The 17,426-nt window shown below is 41.0% G+C and overlaps 2 protein-coding genes across 7 annotated transcripts; both read left to right on the top strand.

Annotated features, from left to right (window-relative positions):
* Window positions 1–1,113: 1,113 nt before the first annotated feature.
* zc3h14 (zinc finger CCCH-type containing 14) lies at window positions 1,114–6,062 on the top strand. 3 transcript variants are annotated; one of them, XM_044013112.1, is made up of 17 exons: window positions 1,114–1,249; window positions 1,569–1,611; window positions 1,697–1,811; window positions 1,928–1,968; window positions 2,306–2,480; window positions 2,576–2,879; window positions 3,039–3,199; window positions 3,401–3,501; window positions 3,606–3,764; window positions 4,005–4,082; window positions 4,234–4,390; window positions 4,515–4,720; window positions 4,800–4,938; window positions 5,043–5,182; window positions 5,264–5,346; window positions 5,461–5,567; window positions 5,843–6,062. In XM_044013112.1, the coding sequence occupies exons 1-17, from the start codon at window positions 1,214–1,216 to the stop codon at window positions 5,844–5,846; spliced, it is 2,049 nt and encodes a 682-aa protein (XP_043869047.1). In that variant the 5' UTR covers window positions 1,114–1,213; the 3' UTR covers window positions 5,847–6,062. The 3 variants fall into 3 exon arrangements, with proteins under 3 accessions (XP_043869047.1, XP_043869048.1, XP_043869046.1); XM_044013113.1 differs by having other exon boundaries at window positions 2,573–2,879; window positions 3,042–3,199; XM_044013111.1 differs by having other exon boundaries at window positions 2,573–2,879.
* A 1,270-nt stretch (window positions 6,063–7,332) lies between these two features.
* On the top strand, window positions 7,333–17,337 carry batf (basic leucine zipper transcription factor, ATF-like). Of its 4 annotated transcripts, XM_044013664.1 has the most exons (6): window positions 7,383–7,728; window positions 8,682–8,731; window positions 9,198–9,294; window positions 11,119–11,244; window positions 13,633–13,737; window positions 16,513–17,337. In XM_044013664.1, the coding sequence occupies exons 4-6, from the start codon at window positions 11,143–11,145 to the stop codon at window positions 16,717–16,719; spliced, it is 414 nt and encodes a 137-aa protein (XP_043869599.1). In that variant the 5' UTR covers window positions 7,383–7,728; window positions 8,682–8,731; window positions 9,198–9,294; window positions 11,119–11,142; the 3' UTR covers window positions 16,720–17,337. The 4 variants fall into 4 exon arrangements, with proteins under 4 accessions (XP_043869600.1, XP_043869599.1, XP_043869597.1 ...); XM_044013665.1 differs by lacking the exons at window positions 7,383–7,728; window positions 8,682–8,731 and adding an exon at window positions 7,333–7,371; XM_044013662.1 differs by lacking the exon at window positions 7,383–7,728 and having other exon boundaries at window positions 8,529–8,731.
* Window positions 17,338–17,426: the final 89 nt, after the last annotated feature.

Raw genomic sequence — 17,426 nt, 5'->3', positions numbered from 1 at the left:
AAATGTCCTGTTAATTAGGCAAAATAAAGACATGTTGGCGTATGGTAATCCTGATAATCTTACTGCAAATATTTAATAATGAGAATATATGGATCCACAGAGAGGATGACATAGTTGTGCATTATGTGTCAACACATTTATGTGGGGGAAGAAAAGTGAGTTGATGTTTCTAAGCATCAAACAACTAGTCAACACAGATGGTGTGAGCAAAGCAGACAGAGAAACAGAGCAGACAGCAGCGTCTGAGAGCTTTAGACACTTGTCTAGACAGAGACTAAGATCCTTCCCGTCATTGTTGGTTAGCAATGAGGGGCTGCAAAACAGGAAATAATATCTGAGGGAAAACATACATGAATATGAAAGTCAAGGACATTCACTCTGAATGTCAGCATATTTTTTATTATTTCGAAATTGTATTTTAATTGCAACACTGACAAAGAAACGTGGTTGTGCAGATTTGTGTAGTTGTTCTGTTGTGTAACTTGCCTGCAGCACATGATTTTTATGTAATCAACTGAACGAGCCCAAAATAAGTTTCTGCATTTATGAGTTTAATAGGACAAAAACATAAATTATTGAGATATACAGTATATTTTTCTTAACAGTCTGTGATTCAAAATATGGCTGAATATACTTTTTAATAATTTTTGAATCAGCTTGAATGTTTTTGAAATACTTAATGCCCTCAAAACGGCTGTAATTCTAATGGTCTGTTGTGCCATCTTGTGGATACAGAAATCAGATGTAAAGTTTTTTTTTCTTCATGTTTGTCTATGATTTCTTGCCTTAACAAATGTCTCTGTTCCTTAGCAAACATGGGTCTCCCAATTCCCCCCAGTGAATTGATATTTCCCTCCTTTATTGAAAAGCTTATATTTTGCATTATATAGATCACATGCACTTCTTATTGTCATTTCTGGGATGTCTGCATTAGTTATTTGTGGTTTAATTCTAACATTTCACAGTGTCTTATCATTAGGTAAGAGTGTTGGATCAAAAAATTCCAGCTATAAAGTTTAAACCGATTAACAGAGGAAGCTTTATTAATGTGTTCTTTACGGGGTTCCGCAAACTTGTTACACTGCGAGTTTTGTCCCTCTTCGGCCACCTTCGTCAATCACAGAATTGACGTCACACATTTCCCTTGCTAGCAGCGGAGCTGAAAAAAATAGTCCTAGCTTTAAGCCTTAGTTGCTTGATTTAAACGACCAACATGGAAATTGGGACAGAGATCAGCAAGAAAATAAGAGTGAGTACCTCCGTGGGTTGAAGGTTAGAGGTTTGCCTTAGACGCCCAACGTCTGATAAACATATTTAGAGCAACATAGAGGCTGGTGGCTAACATTAGCTTGTTAGCTTAGCGTCAGAGTTTAACGGAAAGAAAACGAGAAGGTCGAATAAGGGTTTAAAACAATACTTGTTAAGTTAACCACCAGGTAGCTTAACATTAGCATTAGTGGTTTTAATTTATTTGGCACAGATAACGCCAGGCAACGTTTGCAATAGCTCCTTAATATGTTGTAGACATGCTGTACCTATATACTAAAGTTGCTCTTGGTGTTTTTCAGGCTGCTATCAAGGGGAAGCTTCAAGAACTTGGTGCATATATTGGTAAGTGATTTAAACGCGGATGCTTTTCTTTGGAGACGTCAGTTTCGTGTATACATATAGTAAGACTTTTCTTTTTACAATTTAGATGAAGAGCTCCCTGACTATATTATGGTGATGGTGGCGAACAAGAAAACCTCTCAACAGATGGCCGACGATCTCTCCCTTTTCCTCGGAAATAATACCATCAAGTTCACAACCTGGTACAATCTTAATCATTTTATATCGTGCTCATTAAGAACATGCACGTTTTGCACACAGATAAATGCATACATATTTCTTTTTGCTCTAACATGAGTTTCATGTGGTTTTGTTTTAGGCTTCAAGGAGTTCTGGAGAAGTTACGAACTGTTGCAGTAGGTAAGTGTGGTGGATACATGATTTTCTATCCTTTTTGCTCGGCTAAAGACAAACGTTTCTATTACATAAGCACACATAACCTTGCATATTTAGTTTATTTACATAACTAGAACAGAGATATAGCACATTAATAAACAATAAATCTTTAAACACTTTAAACACAAGTTGCTTGAGGCTTATTTTAATTTAAATCGAGGACATATGTATGCACTATATCTGTAGACCATGTGTCAAAACAACATATCACACATAATATTACAGAAACAAAGCACAAGTAAAATGCAGTATCTAATATTATTGTGTAAATTCTGGTTCTTCAATTCTCATTTTGTTTTAGAGCCCACATCCCTCAAACATCAGGTCCAGTCTGACAGCAGTACTGTGGCTAGAAAGAGCCGATCGTCTGTAAGTGAAGATGGCAGTACAGAGGAGCTGAAGGTGTTGACAGTGTCTAGCTCTCACTCTGATAGGACTGAAACACGTGTGTCAAGTTCGGCCCATGAAAGCAGCAGGTGCTTAAAGTCTAAGTGTCTTTGTGCTGAATTCATTAAAGCTAAGTTGTGTTTGTTTGCATCCATCACATTAACACCTATTTGTTTGTCAGCAGGAGGGGAATGTTGGAGAAGAGTTCTTCTCGACTTTCCTCCACGGTTAAACCCCTCATAGAGCCACTCCCCTCAGAGGCTGTTATTGACATCAAACCAGAGATGGATGATGACTTCATCGCTGAGGACCCTGTAGAAATCCGCACCAATCATGGGCGAACACGTAATACAGCTAGTAGACCCACAGCTGAGATCTACAGACCGGGTCAGAGCAAACCTATGTCCGTGAGCTCTGCATATGTGTGTCGGCCCACTGAGGGATCCTCTCACAGCAGCAGGCAGCAGGACAGCAGAAGCAGCAGTAAGGTAGGATTCCATGAGAGCATACCCTCTTTTCAAATTAGAGTTATGAAGGATTTACTTCAATCAGAGTGCTATGAAATCTTCTTTGCTTATGATGCAAAGTAATTGCTGACATGTCAGACCGGTGTAGACAAATATTCACAGTTGGCCTGCAATGTTCAGCAGGAGGAGATGTCACGGAAGCGTAAAGCACCCGCAAGTTCAGTGGTACGAGTGAACAGAGCAGCAGATGATGACAGCGATGATTTGGAAGAGGAGGATTTACACAGTGGAGGAAGGGGCTTGTCCAGTAGAGTGTCCCTGCCATCCAAACCAGAACGCAAGTAAGATACTTTAGAACATTTTAAGCATTGTTTTTAAAATAAGCATTTGTGAAAGTGATTTTGCAACACTGTGGCTATTATATGAGACATTTTACCATCCCTTACCAGAACATTTGGCCTTAACTGTCAACTCAAATCACAGGTTTGATCTTGAAGTGACAAAAAGAAACACTCTTCACACTCCTTGCTTTGTTATTTCAGACCTACTCTCCCACCAGCCAAGCAAGCCAACAGAAATCTGATACTGAAGGCCATTTCTGAAGCTCAGGACTCGATCATTAAAACGACATCCTACCCCATAAGTATGTTTTCCACTGCCAGACGTGTATTTTTTACATTTCTGTTCTTCAGGTCATTCACCTCTGTTGCTGATACCTTTTTTCTCGCTGTTCTTTCCCCCTTATAGTACCACAGAAGCAGACTGTTCCTGTGGCGCCTCGCACTCGCGTGACCAGCACTGAGGAGATGACGGCAGCCATCCAGCTGGTGCAGGAGCACCTCCACACTCTGGTCCCCAAGGTGCAGGCCTACAACTCTGCAGAGCTACCTCCTTCTAGAACAGAAGGTATGTTCAAATAGAATCCCTACAACATACAATATTTGTACCTTTTTCTGAGCTCTGCTGTAATGTTCCGATGACATCAAATTCAACATTTTAGTGCTTTAATCACATACATGTTGCTTGAAATGCCACTTCCATGCATACATACATCCTAATTATTTGAAAAGAACAATTTAAAACAAAGAAACCAAGTCTAGGTTTGTTTTGATGCGTTAAGTGTTTAATGTTGTATTTTCCTTCCAGGTCCAGTGAGGTCTTTAGCTTCACGCCTCCAGTTGGATTTAATCGAGGGCAGAGATGGAAGAGAGCGACGTGATTATGGTGAGTCTTTATCTTCTTCTTTTTTAGGGATTTAATGAAAATTTCTTCTCCCCAGTGTTTACTTAAAGTAAAACTTAAAAAACTAGTTAATATCTCCTAAAATGATTCTTGCATTTATACTACAACATCTGCTTTTGTATTCTACCTAAAGGTGTGGAGGTGGCTGCTGGCAGTGAGGAAAAGGGATTTGATACCCGCTCCTTCATAATGAGTCGACCACGACTGGAAGAATCTCAGACCAGAACTCCGCAGCATCTTCAGGTCAAAGGGGAAGTTTATTCTGCTGTACCACGCACTGTCCAGGCCAGGTATATACTGTACACACGTACAAAGTATGCTACTCCCAGTTCAGATTTATTCTGGATAGAATTTTGCAACCTTTGATGGTATGTTGCCATATTTTTTGTCTTCTTCTTTTCTCCCACATCGCAGCAAGGAGACAGGTGACTCTGCCAGCCCAAAGTTTATAGTGACATTAGATGGAGTACCGAGCCCACTGGGGAATCTTACAGACTGTGACATGGAGCTGGATGATGTGAGGCCTCCCAAAAAGGACTCTGTGACAACCGACCATGCACACAGAGAGCCCAAAGTCAGCATCCTTCAGAGGCTACAGGGAGTGGTCATGCCATCAGACGGTGTGTGGTGTTCAGAGGGTTTTAGTATGATGCTCCATAATGTAGTGTTGTCTCATAACTGTCTGTCCACTCATTATAGATAATGTGATGGAGATTGAGATGATGGATGAGGACAACGTCCCTTTAAAGAAACAAAAAGTCACAGAGCGTTGCAAGTTCTGGCCGGTCTGTAAAAGTGGAGACGAGTGTTTGTACCATCATCCTACAACAAAGTGCAAGTGAGTAATCCAGGTTGTAAACTGTAGTAGCACTCATGATGCTTTTTGTTTTTTTTTTTTAGCTTCTTACTCATGGCTCTTTGTATATTCTTTCCCTTTTGAAGGACGTTTCCCAACTGCAGATTTGGGGATAAATGTCTTTTCATCCACCCTAGTTGTAAATACGATGCCAGGTGTACAAAACCAGACTGTCCCTTTACTCATGTCAGCCGCAGAAGCACGGTCGCTCCTCCACCCAAACCAGGTGTCTCTTTGTCTCCTTAAATCACCAATATACAGCAGATTTTAGCTTTCCTGTCTCTAACTGGAATATTTGTGTTCACAGCGGTGCAGCCAGCTGAAACAGCAAGTGTGTGTCGCTTCTTCCCCGAGTGTAAGAAGATGGACTGTCCATTTTATCATCCCAAGGTGATGCTTTGATTGCACAATACTATGTTGGTGTATGTATGATTAGGTGAAAGAAAAAGTCTTGTTTTTTGTTTTCACTTTTAAAGCTGGTGTTTTACTTTTTCTTTCCCACAGCCTTGTCGTTTTGCGGCGCTGTGTAAGCGAGTTGGCTGCACCTTCTACCACCCAACCACATCTGTGCCTCCGAGACACGCCCTGAAGTGGACAAAAACACAGAGCAGGTGAACAGATGGAGATAATGCTATGTTAAACTCGTACAAACAGCAACGTCCACATGACAAGAGTTTGTATTCGTATAATAATCCTCCAAAATTATAGAATCCCCACCAGAGCAGAGTAAGGATTTGACTCATGTATGAGGGGTGTCTCACACAATGAATTAACAAAGAAATTACAAAAGTCCCAATTTGAATGCATTCATTTAATAAAATCATGTTGAAGTGCAGATTATGTAACATTTTCTCTCTCTCTCTCGCTCTCTCTCTCTCTCTCTCAGCTAATTATGCCTGGAGGTCTCGACAGACATACGAGATGTCACAGGGATTTTCTGGATCTGTGTCAAATTTTCATTCTTTAATTAATTGTTGTTTTATTTTATTTTATTGTATTGTATTGTTTGAACTTGACTGCAAAGAAAGTGTTTTGTAAGATGAACGGTCAAATTTTTGCTGATGATAAAAAAAAAACAAAAGCCAAACAACATTAAAATGATCCACAACGAACATGACTGTTACCTTATTTCTCTGGGCTTTAATTTTATTATAATATTAAAACATAGGTTATGCTTTTTGTTGTTAGAAATCTTCCACTCAAAACAAAAAATGTCCATATGTTCTGGACAAGACTGACTAGGTTGCGTGTAGGACATCTATGACTACTAGCTTACTGCAAATGAGACATTTTTACTGTCCCGTTTTAGAGAAATGTTTTTATGACATCAAATTTGAAATTTCTCTAAAACTATAGTAAAAATATCTGATATCTATTACACTAGTATATCTCAATGTGCTGAACACCTTATTCAGAACTTAAGAGAGCTCTGTTTATACACTTGCTCAACATTTTTCCAATGAAAATGAGTTTTCAAACGTGCACTCAGATCCTTTGGATGTATTTTGCAAAAGCCTGATAATGATTCATTTGAATCAGGTGTGTTACAGTGATGTATTAACTGGTGTCCTCCAGCTGGTGGCTGTAGGAGCAGCAGAGCTGCAGCTTTGTGTAGATTTAGTTATAGCTTAGTTACTATAATGCAAAGCATGAGCGATAAAGGTGGTGTGATGACGTATGTAAAAAGTCTGTGTCTCGCTGTCTCACTCAGGCTGCTCTCCAGTGTCTATTCACGGGCGCGATCCCACTACTGAGCGGCACGGGGGCTTTGACCTGCTCCGTGTCCGGCCTGGGTCGGTGCACCCCTCCTTAGACGACCTGGTGACCCCGGGCTCCCCCAGGGGAACCATATCGATACCGAACTTAGTGCGGACACCCGCTCGACATAGTCCACTGGAGCTCAGAACTCCTGAGCTCAAACGATCCGCCAGACTCAGCCTCCCAGTAACTTGGATTACAGGCGCGCGCCACCGCACCCAGCGAAAGTGTCATGCTTTCGCCGAGGTTTTAACCTGACTGTCGTGACGTCATCTTCACCTGAACAAGGTTTGTGAGTCACTTCAACAGCACAGTAAATTTACAATACAGTATTGTCATACCCTATTCAGCCACAATTAGATGAGGTTTTTTTTAAACAATGCTATGATGCAGGGATCTCAAACTCAAATGAACTATATAATATAATTATGTAATTATTTTTCAATATCTATTAAAATACATCCAGAAAACACATTTTTTAAATGTTCAAGTTAATAATATGTTATTCTTTCACATTGTTAATGTGTTGTATAATGTTAAACAACTGACGGATGTGTATGTGTTTGTGAGCGAAAGAGAGAACTGCAGTTCTGTTTTCCGCCACTAGATGCTGCTGTAGGGTACTCTGCCATGACGTCACACCAGGAAGGAGTTCAGGTAAGATTGAAAACCTCTGTGAAAGTCTGGTGTTCTCGCCGGGTGCGGTGGCGCGCGCCTGTAATCCAAGTTACTGGGAGGCTGAGTCTGGCGGATCGTTTGAGCTCAGGAGTTCTGAGCTCCAGTGGACTATGTCGAGCGGGTGTCCGCACTAAGTTCGGTATCGATATGGTTCCCCTGGGGGAGCCCGGGGTCACCAGGTCGTCTAAGGAGGGGTGCACCGACCCAGGCCGGACACGGAGCAGGTCAAAGCCCCCGTGCCGCTCAGTAGTGGGATCGCGCCCGTGAATAGACACTGGAGAGCAGCCTGAGTGAGACAGCGAGACACAGTCTTTTTACACACACCACTACACAACTGTGAGCACTAACACACACACATTATTATCACGACTGCACATCACAAACCTTCATCTCTCATGCTTTACATTATTATTCAACTAGCCTACACAACGCTGCAGCTCTGCTGCTTAATTTTAGTATTGTTCACTGATGACAGTGTAGTGAAAACAGTTGATCCAAGGTCTCTGCCTTCACTTCTACTTTTATACACAATATAATTCCAGAGATGTAGTTCATTTAAACTTGAATTAAACATATCTGGATTAATGTATCATGCATCTGTTTGATACTACGTCCTATATTGACAGACTTAAAGGTACATCGAACTATGTCTTAAATTAAAAAACAAACAAACATCAGGATCATTTAAGAAAGATACCTCTCAATGTTTGTTTGTTTTTCTGTTTCATGTTTTGTTTTGTTCTGTTGTTCTGGCTACACTGCCAGTCACTGGGTTTCACATACAGATCGTGATCATTCTGTTATTCAAAAGTGTTTGTATGTCAGTGGTGTTTTATTTGGATGGTGTCGCATTTGTTTCATATGTTTATTCCAAAATATTGCAATGTTTTAGTGTATATATCTGTATCTATATCTGTATATATACAGTATATATATATGTATTACTCTATTACTCACTGTATTGTATATATACACACACACATATATACATGTACGTATATATCTGTATATATACATATTTTCTTTGTATGTATATACAGTAATATAAACATTGGCATATATACAAATATACAGTATACGTATACATACATTTATGTATATTACATATATATATATATACGTATATGTATCACTATTGTATAATCCAAGAATCAATTTTTTATTTTGCCACTGACTTTTTTTAATGTTCATGTTAATAATTTCTTATTCTTTCACGAAAATGTGTTGTATAATGTTAAATGTGTGTGTGAGAGAAAGAGAGAGCTGTAGTTTTTGTATTCCACCACTAGATGCTGCTGTAGGTTACTCTGCCATGACGTCACACCAGGAAGGAGTTCAGGTAAGGTTGAAAATCTCTGTGAAAGTCTAGTATTCTCGCCGGGTGCGGTGGCGCGTGCCTGTAATCCAAGTTACCGGGAGGCTGAGTCTGGCGGATCGTTTGAGCTCAGGAGTTCTGAGCTCCAGTGGACTATGTCGAGCGGGTGTCCACACTAAGTTCGGTATCGATATGGTTCCCCTGGGGGAGCCCGGGGTCACCAGGTCGTCCAAGGAGGGGTGCACCGACCCAGGCCGGACACGGAGCAGGTCAAAGCCCCCGTGCCGCTCAGTAGTGGGATCGCGCCCGTGAATAGACACTGGAGAGCAGCCTGAGTGATACAGCGAGACACAGTCTTTTTACACACACCACTACACAACTGTCATCATACACAAACACACACATCATTAGCATGTGTTTATATCAATCCTACTGTTGCTACTTTGCCGTCGTCTTCACACCAAAAGCTCCACTTTGTTTGCTCCTACAGCACCCCCACCTGGCAGCTACTACGACAATCACTCTCATCAGTGCTCCACGTGTGTGTCTGCATGTTACTGCTGCCAAGATGAGCTGCACATGAAAGTGTAAGAAACCACTGTTATTATTATCATTCCCAACATTTGTACTGCAGCATTTTAGCAGAAAAAGCACAGTAACTGATCACATTAATGATGACGACATGACTCTCCTAAGGCAATAACAGACATTTAGAGCCTAATGTTGCCTTAACTTTGATGGAACCAACAATTGAAATGATCAACTGTGGTTGCAGCGTGTTTCCATTTGGTTGTATTTTGGTTATATTTTTACAACTAAAAGAGAACGCTTTGAGAGGTTTGTATTTCAACCAACTTCATTATTTTTTTTAGATACCATTATAAAAGGTTTGCAGTTGCCATATTAACCTTTAGGTTAAACGGTTATATCTTACCTTTTTTTTTTTTTTACAGACAATTCGAATATGAACCACAGAGGAATATTATTGATACCCCACTTTCTCAATTTGTATATTTGGGTTGGTGAAATTAGTCATTTAATAAATATGAATATGAAAATAAATCATTAAGGAGTAATTCGTTTAGTTAAGGTTGTCTTACTGTCCCAATCCAGTCAGTTCATGTAAGTCAGGACAGTGTGACAGTGAAACTTGAGGAAACGAAATGGAACTCAGCCATCATTCATTTAATGATTCACACACTTTGACCTGTCAAAATGGCTGCTGTGTAAATGAGCACTACACCCATGTTCACTGTGTGACCTTTATACACTTGTATTCATTGAATTTAGAGAGTAATGCACAGTATTTCGGACTTATTTCTCCACGATGATGTAGCTGTGACAGTTTAGTTTTCTCAGCAGTAGGTGAGTGGTGCAGCTGTCCGTATGCTCGTATTCGTATTCGATGCCACATGCAAATAGATAAACTGTGGACTCAAAAAGTCTAATAGTCTTACAGGCCTGTGTTGAATAAATTCCCGGCGAAAAAAAACAAAATAACATAAAAAAAAATTCTGAGTCTAATATGAAACTTTGTAAGGGTGGAAAATTTCCACCAACATTCACAAGGGGGTTATACACACACGCACCTCTTTTTCATGACATTTACTGTCAACCAGTGACAATATAATGACCTTTATTTCAGTTTGAGATTAGGATGTTTATGCTATTGAAAGTTGATTTATATTCAATTAAAAAAGAGAAGTTTTCTTTCGATCCCTGGCATCTTCACAATTCCTCTTTTCCCTCATTACTTTTATGATGATTATTATAAACTTCCCACAGTAATTTCCAATGTGTCAAGAGCACACGAGAGAGCACATTGTGTCTTTTCTGAATAAATGTCCCTTTAGGTGTTTTTTCCCCTAGTAAGTACGGGCATGATGGAGAAGTGTGAGTGGTGTTTTTTTCATGTTGGCTGCCTAAACTCCATTGATAACTCAGCCTTTCACCGCCACTGAGAAACAAAGAAAGAAAATCTGGATTTATTTGACCCTGTTGGAATAAATAACATTTTTAGAACTTTGTGGTTTAATAAGGATTAAAATATCATTTGTTAGGTCCTGAAAATCGCCTGAGGTCACTTGAGGTTTAGAGTAAACTCAACAACATAATCAACATCATAATCTTGTATTCTTTTTTTTTCTTCTCCCCCTGTGTTGTGTATGCATCCTAGTTAAAACATAATTTGACCAATCAGCTTTTCCTCCTCATTCTGTGTTTTCTTTTTGCAGACTCCACTCGTGTTTTTTGGACGCCGTTAAATGCCAAGTATTAGAAATGTCTGCCCTTGCTCAAGCTCTTTAAAAAATCGCTGTGATGGTAGAACATGTTTTTGTGTGGGAGGACTGTTCTGCCAAGCAAAGCTGTTTTGGTCCTGATTTTTTTTCTTTTTTCTTTTTCATCACTAGAAAATCGAGTCCTCTCACGACCAAATGCTACCTCATGACAGGGCAAACAAGAAAGTAATACACAAGCAAAAGGGCACAGCGGCTTTAGACTTGGACGTTTATGCATCAATCAAACACACAAAAGAGGTACAATTCTTCCCGACAACACTGTGTACTATTGTATTGTATAATATTTAACCTTGTCAAGCTGTACATTTTATATAAGATTCCCCATGATTCAATGAGGGAATTCTACAGGTGTGGGTCAGGGGAGCCCCGTCGGCATTTCCTCAATGCCCATGATAGCCCACGTTGCCTCACCCTACGCTGCAGCTGCTGTGGTGCAAGCAAAGCAGAGTGTGATGGTGCAGCTCTGGAAATTACCACGAGGTCTGAGTGAATGTTCGCGACCCAGTCATCCATGTTCGAGTTCAGGGATGCGCTGTCTCTTGAGGATTCAGTCGAAACAGGACATGTGCTGAAAAAGAGGAAGGGGGGACTGGCCCCGGTGCCTGTCACACACACACCACAGTGATGACACTTAATTTAACTTGCACCCCTTAACCCTATCTGAGCCCTAATCTAATTGTAGCCCGACCCTGAGGAAAGATAATCGCAGGAAGAAATTTAATTAAATGACTTTATTTGGTGCAACTATTTGGGTAAAATTAAACCAAAGTTTAATAACTTACTTTATACTTTCAAGTTTATATATTTATATTATTGTGTACAGCTTTAAGTACAGTTTTATTCTTTTTATTCTTAGGTACCGTTTTCTGTATTCTAATCTACTTCACTTCTTACTGTATTTACCTTTATTTCCATTTTTGCTTTAAATTTAGATGATCATTTTCACCTTGTGTTTGGCACAAGAGGGGGACAAGTAAAGAAATCTTGCAATGACGTTACGTAAAAGTGACTTCACGTTATTGCAGAATTGAATTTCAGTAAGTTTGCCCGCTCATTTCCTAATGTCAGTGTAATCCTGAAACGACACCTTTAACACCACAATGCCCAGATGTCCTCACAATTGTCCTCAAAACCACAGAAAGACGTATGAATTCTCACACATGTCATGAGTAAAGTTAATCTCTCGTTTCAGAGGAAGGGTGAGTATATGAGACAGGTGATATCCACCCATATGTGTTCTTATTGTTACTTAAAGTGCCACTGTGTTGTTTTTCTGGAGTTTACAAGATTAGCCTTTGGTGTTTGAACTTTCCATCAGACATGTGACTTCCAGTCTAATGCAACTTACCCAAATTATTACCAGAAGCCACATCAGATACAGATAATTAGGTAGACATCTAGTCTCAGTGTATATGTGTCAGAGAGAGAGAGAGAGAGAGAGAGAGTGAGAGAGAGAGAAGGAGGAGGGACAGAAAGAGACAGAAAAAGAGGAAGGAGTCTCATTTCTCACAGAGTGGTAAACTTCTGAGCAACTTGTTCTGCCACACGGACTCTCTCTCTCTCGCTCTCTCGCTCTCACAGACACACACACACTCTCTCTCTCTTTCACGCACGCACGCACACACACACTCATATACGGCACACACATCCCCAAAAAACACAAAGCAGAAGTGGATAAAGACACAAGGTTTCAGTCACTGCAGTCAGCGATGGCTCAGGGCTCTGACAGCAATGACACAACTTACAAGTCCCCTTCACCTGGTAGCAGGCCGGTAAGTGTGCATTTCCATTGACTTCTTTGCCTTATGGTGCACCTGTAGCTGACTCAGTTAGATGTATGTGATGTTTTAAGACTGTTGTGATCCTGTGAACTGAACATCTCAGATTGGATGCAGTGTTTCTGTGTGTGTTTGGTGGGCAGCAGCATAGACACACTACTTCTGTACTCTTGCTGTGCGTCCCTTCACAGTCGCTCAGGCTGTTGCACATGCACACATGGGCTGCAGGCATGACTCGCTCTCAAGTGTAGGCTTTTGTGAGAGATGCAGAATTCATCTTTTGTTTGTTGCACGTCCACCAAACTGTGAATGACTTGAACTCTTGTCAAGAGCAGAAAGTATGTGCTGTAGGTTTCTGTGCAAATGAGACACTCCCATCGTCCTCAGTGCTGTGTGGTGTCACATAAGTCAGTTTCCAGCACACAGTTACTCATTGTCCTGGAAATAAAACCCAAACAAATGCTGTTTTTTTTTTCTCATGGAAACAACAGACAGTTTCAACAGACTCTACAGGACATTAACGTTGTCTCTGATGTACAACTGATTCAGCAGTTTGAAATTGATTAGTTATTCCGATACCAAGAAGATGAAGGGTTCAGGACACGAAACAGGGTGTGTTGTACCTAACCGATGACTCAGACACTCCCTGACCGAGCCCTTCGCATTAGGCGTAACGCTGAGCCCATCCTCAGTCAAACTGTCATGACACAAGATGACACTTCCACTCACACGCAAGCCCACCGGCTTCATGAGTGTCTAATTGGATTGGATCACAACTTTCTGATTCAGATTGGTTGGAAGACTTTTGTGAAAAACTGTCCCACGTTTGTGTTTTTTGTTTTGTCAGAGCTCGTCAGATGATGCAAAGAAGGTGATGCGGCGGGAGAAGAACAGGATTGCTGCTCAGAAGAGCAGGATGAGGCAAACTGAGAAAGCTGACAAACTACACTTGGTGAGGAAACCTTTTTCTCTTCAATATAACAAGGATTCCTACATTTTCCTAAAGAGACACATTAAACCGCTGCTTAAGCAGTATAAGCAAAGATGGGACACTTGAAGCCATGAAGCTTTAATTTTTACATTTTATGATGCAACCGATCCGCTTCTAATCTAACTGCATCATGGACGTAAACAAACATCCACAAAATCCAATCGGTCTCAGTTCTCATTGCGCGCTTTTAAGCCTGCGTTTGTATGAGTTTGTACTATTTTTTTTACAAAAAACGCTACCTGACCATGTGGCGATGTGTCATGGCTTCTGTCAGGCCGCACACTTGGACGCTGCTCTGCGTGTTTGCAGGAGCTTCAGGAATAAATTAGCACGTGTGGGCAGTCACAGCAAAATCCACCACCAGAGAGTGCAGTGCTATGAAAGGAGTGTGTTTGGTGTTTTGCCAGCAGCATCCATGACTCCCATTACTCATTTGTGGGTCTAATTTCACATGATAGTAGTTAGTAGTTACTTATTGTTTTACTGCGTGCAGGACAAGTCTTTTATTCGCCAACCAAAAGCTCAGCACCTGCATCTGCCCACATTTCCACACGCTGACCATTTGAATTCAAGAGAATCTGATTTGTGCTGCAAATGTCGCACTCGGTCACCACGTTGACGCTCAAAGCAGATGTTTCTGTGAACGCTATCAGATGGAGATCTTGACCTTCAGCACAGACACAGTGACGGTTTTACATCCAGTGTACACGATTTGAATATCTGAGAATCCTTCCTTCCTGTGAAATATGGTGTATGTTATCAATCGCTCTAAACCTTGTCACAGACAACACAAGGGACCGCAGAGTATTTTGTGGTTTTGCTTTCATCGTCTCACTACATAAACAGGAAAGTTTCCCTTTGTGTGACACGCTGGCCTATTTCCTGTTTCTTCAGTAGTATTTTATTTTTCTTCCGTGTAAATGAGATCAAAATTTTGTGCCGTGGGCAGGAGGGGAGAAAGAGGCAGTCACTTCTTGTAAAGAGTTGACAGCAGTGGGCTGTATTTGGCTAAGTGACGCAAGAACAGGGGTTTGCCCAAAGGTTATGTGACAGTAAGGACCCACAGATAGGTATTATAATCGTTATGGCCACGCTGCAGTGACCTTTTCTTTACCCAAGTGGAATATTTCTCCCCTGCTGCTCCCACACAAGAAGAAAAATGATAATCTATTGACATTTTACTCCACCTTTTATGCCTGATTCAAAAACTGTTGTCAGTTGCAGGTGGTTCATATTGTAAAAACCATGATTGTTCATAAGATCCCATCAAATAACAATGTTTTTTTTTGTATTTAGAAATAGTTTTGTACTTTTGCAGCACAGGTGTTCTATCAGCTTACAACTTACTTGATTTTTAATATAATGCACTAGCTCCAAATGAACCTACAGCACATTATTGTTTCAGTACTGATGTATTATATATACAATATTAAAAGTGCAGAGACGTGCCATCATGATGAACTCCACCCACTGTCTACTTTTGACACACTTGTAAGCACCAAGTAGAAATGTGTTACTGCAGATCATCTCCTCACATCTACTGCACTCAATGGAAACATAAAGCTGTCATTAATATGGAAACAAGACTGAGAGTCTACAGATACATCAACAACTCACCACACATGACACCAGCGGGCTGATATGCTCACAGTGAAAATGACATTAGACAAACCTTATAGTGTTGAGTGGTTATAATGTAGACATAGGGCCTCATTTCGCCACTATAAAGTCAGAGGATCACCAAAAGTTGTCAGGTGCATTCTCTGGAGACCATGAATATTCGTATTAAAACAGCAGTCGCAAACTTTAAAAAAAAGACCTGGGGGCCACTCAGCATCTGGTAACAAGGGGCCAGTGAAGTGAGGAAAAAAACGTCTAGAGTAAAATTATATCACAATGTTCCAATCCAATCCGATCCAACTTTATTTATAAAGCAACAAAAAACAGCTGAAACAAAGTGCTGTACATCAGAGATAAATAAAACAAATAACATGTAAACATGTGCGAGCTAAGAATCAGTCATCATCTAACCGATTTATCCTCCACCAGAGGGTCGCGGGGGGTGCTGTGCCAATCTCAGCTACTGATGGACTGGACAGTTCGCCAGTCCATCACAGGGCCACACACAGCTAGAGACAAACAACCATCCACTCTCACAATCACGCCTATGGTCAATTTAGAGTGTCCAATTTACCTAATCCTCACATTGCATGTTTTTGGACTGTGGGAGGAAGCCGGAGAACCCGGAGAGAACCCACGCACACACGGGGAGAACATGCAAACTCCATGCAGAAAGGCCCTTGTTCCAACCTGGGCTCGAAACCGGGTCTTCTCGCTGCAAGGCGAGAGTGCTAACCACTACACCACTAAAGTATGATGAAAAAGAAATGTTATCTACATGTATGTGCAAAAGCACAAGTCACTTTCACATTTTGCCATGTTGCATCTCATAGTTTATAAAGTCTGTCTTTATTTCCTTATCTGTTGTTACTAGTTGCATTTTTTGTTCAATTTCCTGTTTACTTTTTGTGTGTTTACCTGTGTATTTTTATTTTACTAACCTGATATTAGTGGGTGGGTGGCAATTATACCATGAGCGCCCATATGCAAGAAAATTGTTTTTGAATAGCTGTCTATCGTAGTGACCACTTGGCATGAAAGGGTGCCAGAATGACAACAGGAATCCACTTCTTGTCATCCAGCATCTAACCCTTCATTGTCCCCGTGTGTTTACAGGAGAGTGAGAACCTGGAGAAGGAGAACGCGGCTCTGAGGAAGGAGGTGAAGCAGCTGACAGAGGAGGCCAAGTATCTGTCGTCTGTGCTGAGCAGCCACGAGCCTCTGTGCACCGGCCTGGCCCCTCAAACCCCCGACCTCCTCTACCCCGCTCACCATGGCAGCTACCACCAAGCTCACATCACCGTACCACACTACCAGCACTGACCCAAGTGAGCAACGAAGATGGCCGAAGACTTGCTGCCAAACAGACGACTGACCTCAATGGAGAGACACTGACCGGTGACGTGTCTGTAAATGTGAAGCGTCGTTCAAAACTGATCGAGGAGTGAACGTGATGGACTGATGTGACTGCCAAACAATGACAGTGTGGAACCCAAACTGTAACATGCAGTGTTCAAATGTATTTATTTTCCTTATTTGCTATTGTCTGACTGATACCAGTGATCTGTGTGTGTGTGTGTGTGTGTGTGTGTGTGTGTGTGAGTGTGACCTTACATGACTAGAATTATACAACCAGTCTATGTTTACATCAGGCCAAACGACCAACTTACTGTACGTTCAGGTGACTCAATCGATCATTTTGTGAATCGCTTCATTTAGTGTCATATTACCTTGTGTTTGTGTGTGTGTGTGTGTGTGTACATGTGGAATAATGCTCAGGAGCTTTTTTTAAATTTTTTTGACAAATGTGATTGTGGACAAACAGAATGTATCATCAAGATCCTGTACACTCAGATGTACCAAAAAAGGAATGTCTGGCTGTGGCGGAACGGGACTTGGATGCAGCAGAGATATTTATTAAATGCGATGCCATTTGGGTGAGAGGTTGTTCTTCCTGCCTTTATTCTGTATCCTCTGTGTGGACAGCAGTGTGTGTGTGTGTGTGTGTGAATGTGTAAAGTATGCACTGA

This window comes from Solea senegalensis, linkage group LG18 (genome assembly GCF_019176455.1).
Source record: "Solea senegalensis isolate Sse05_10M linkage group LG18, IFAPA_SoseM_1, whole genome shotgun sequence".
NCBI classification, from domain to species: domain Eukaryota; kingdom Metazoa; phylum Chordata; class Actinopteri; order Pleuronectiformes; family Soleidae; genus Solea; species Solea senegalensis.
The sequence above is the reverse complement of the archived record's forward strand: the minus strand, read 5'-3'. Positions and strand labels throughout refer to the sequence as shown.

Coding starts and splice junctions, on each gene's coding strand:
- zc3h14 (XM_044013111.1), top strand. CDS start 1,214: ATGGAAATTGGGACAGAGATCAGCAAGAAAATAAGA. Junction 2,481..2,572: donor TCGGCCCATGAAAGCAGCAG/GTGCTTAAAGTC, acceptor TTTGTTTGTCAG/CAGGAGGGGAATGTTGGAGA. Junction 4,391..4,514: donor CCACGCACTGTCCAGGCCAG/GTATATACTGTA, acceptor CCCACATCGCAG/CAAGGAGACAGGTGACTCTG.
- batf (XM_044013665.1), top strand. CDS start 11,143: ATGCTACCTCATGACAGGGCAAACAAGAAAGTAATACACAAGCAAAAG. Junction 11,245..13,632: donor CAATCAAACACACAAAAGAG/GTACAATTCTTC, acceptor TTGTTTTGTCAG/AGCTCGTCAGATGATGCAAA. Junction 13,738..16,512: donor AAGCTGACAAACTACACTTG/GTGAGGAAACCT, acceptor GTGTGTTTACAG/GAGAGTGAGAACCTGGAGAA.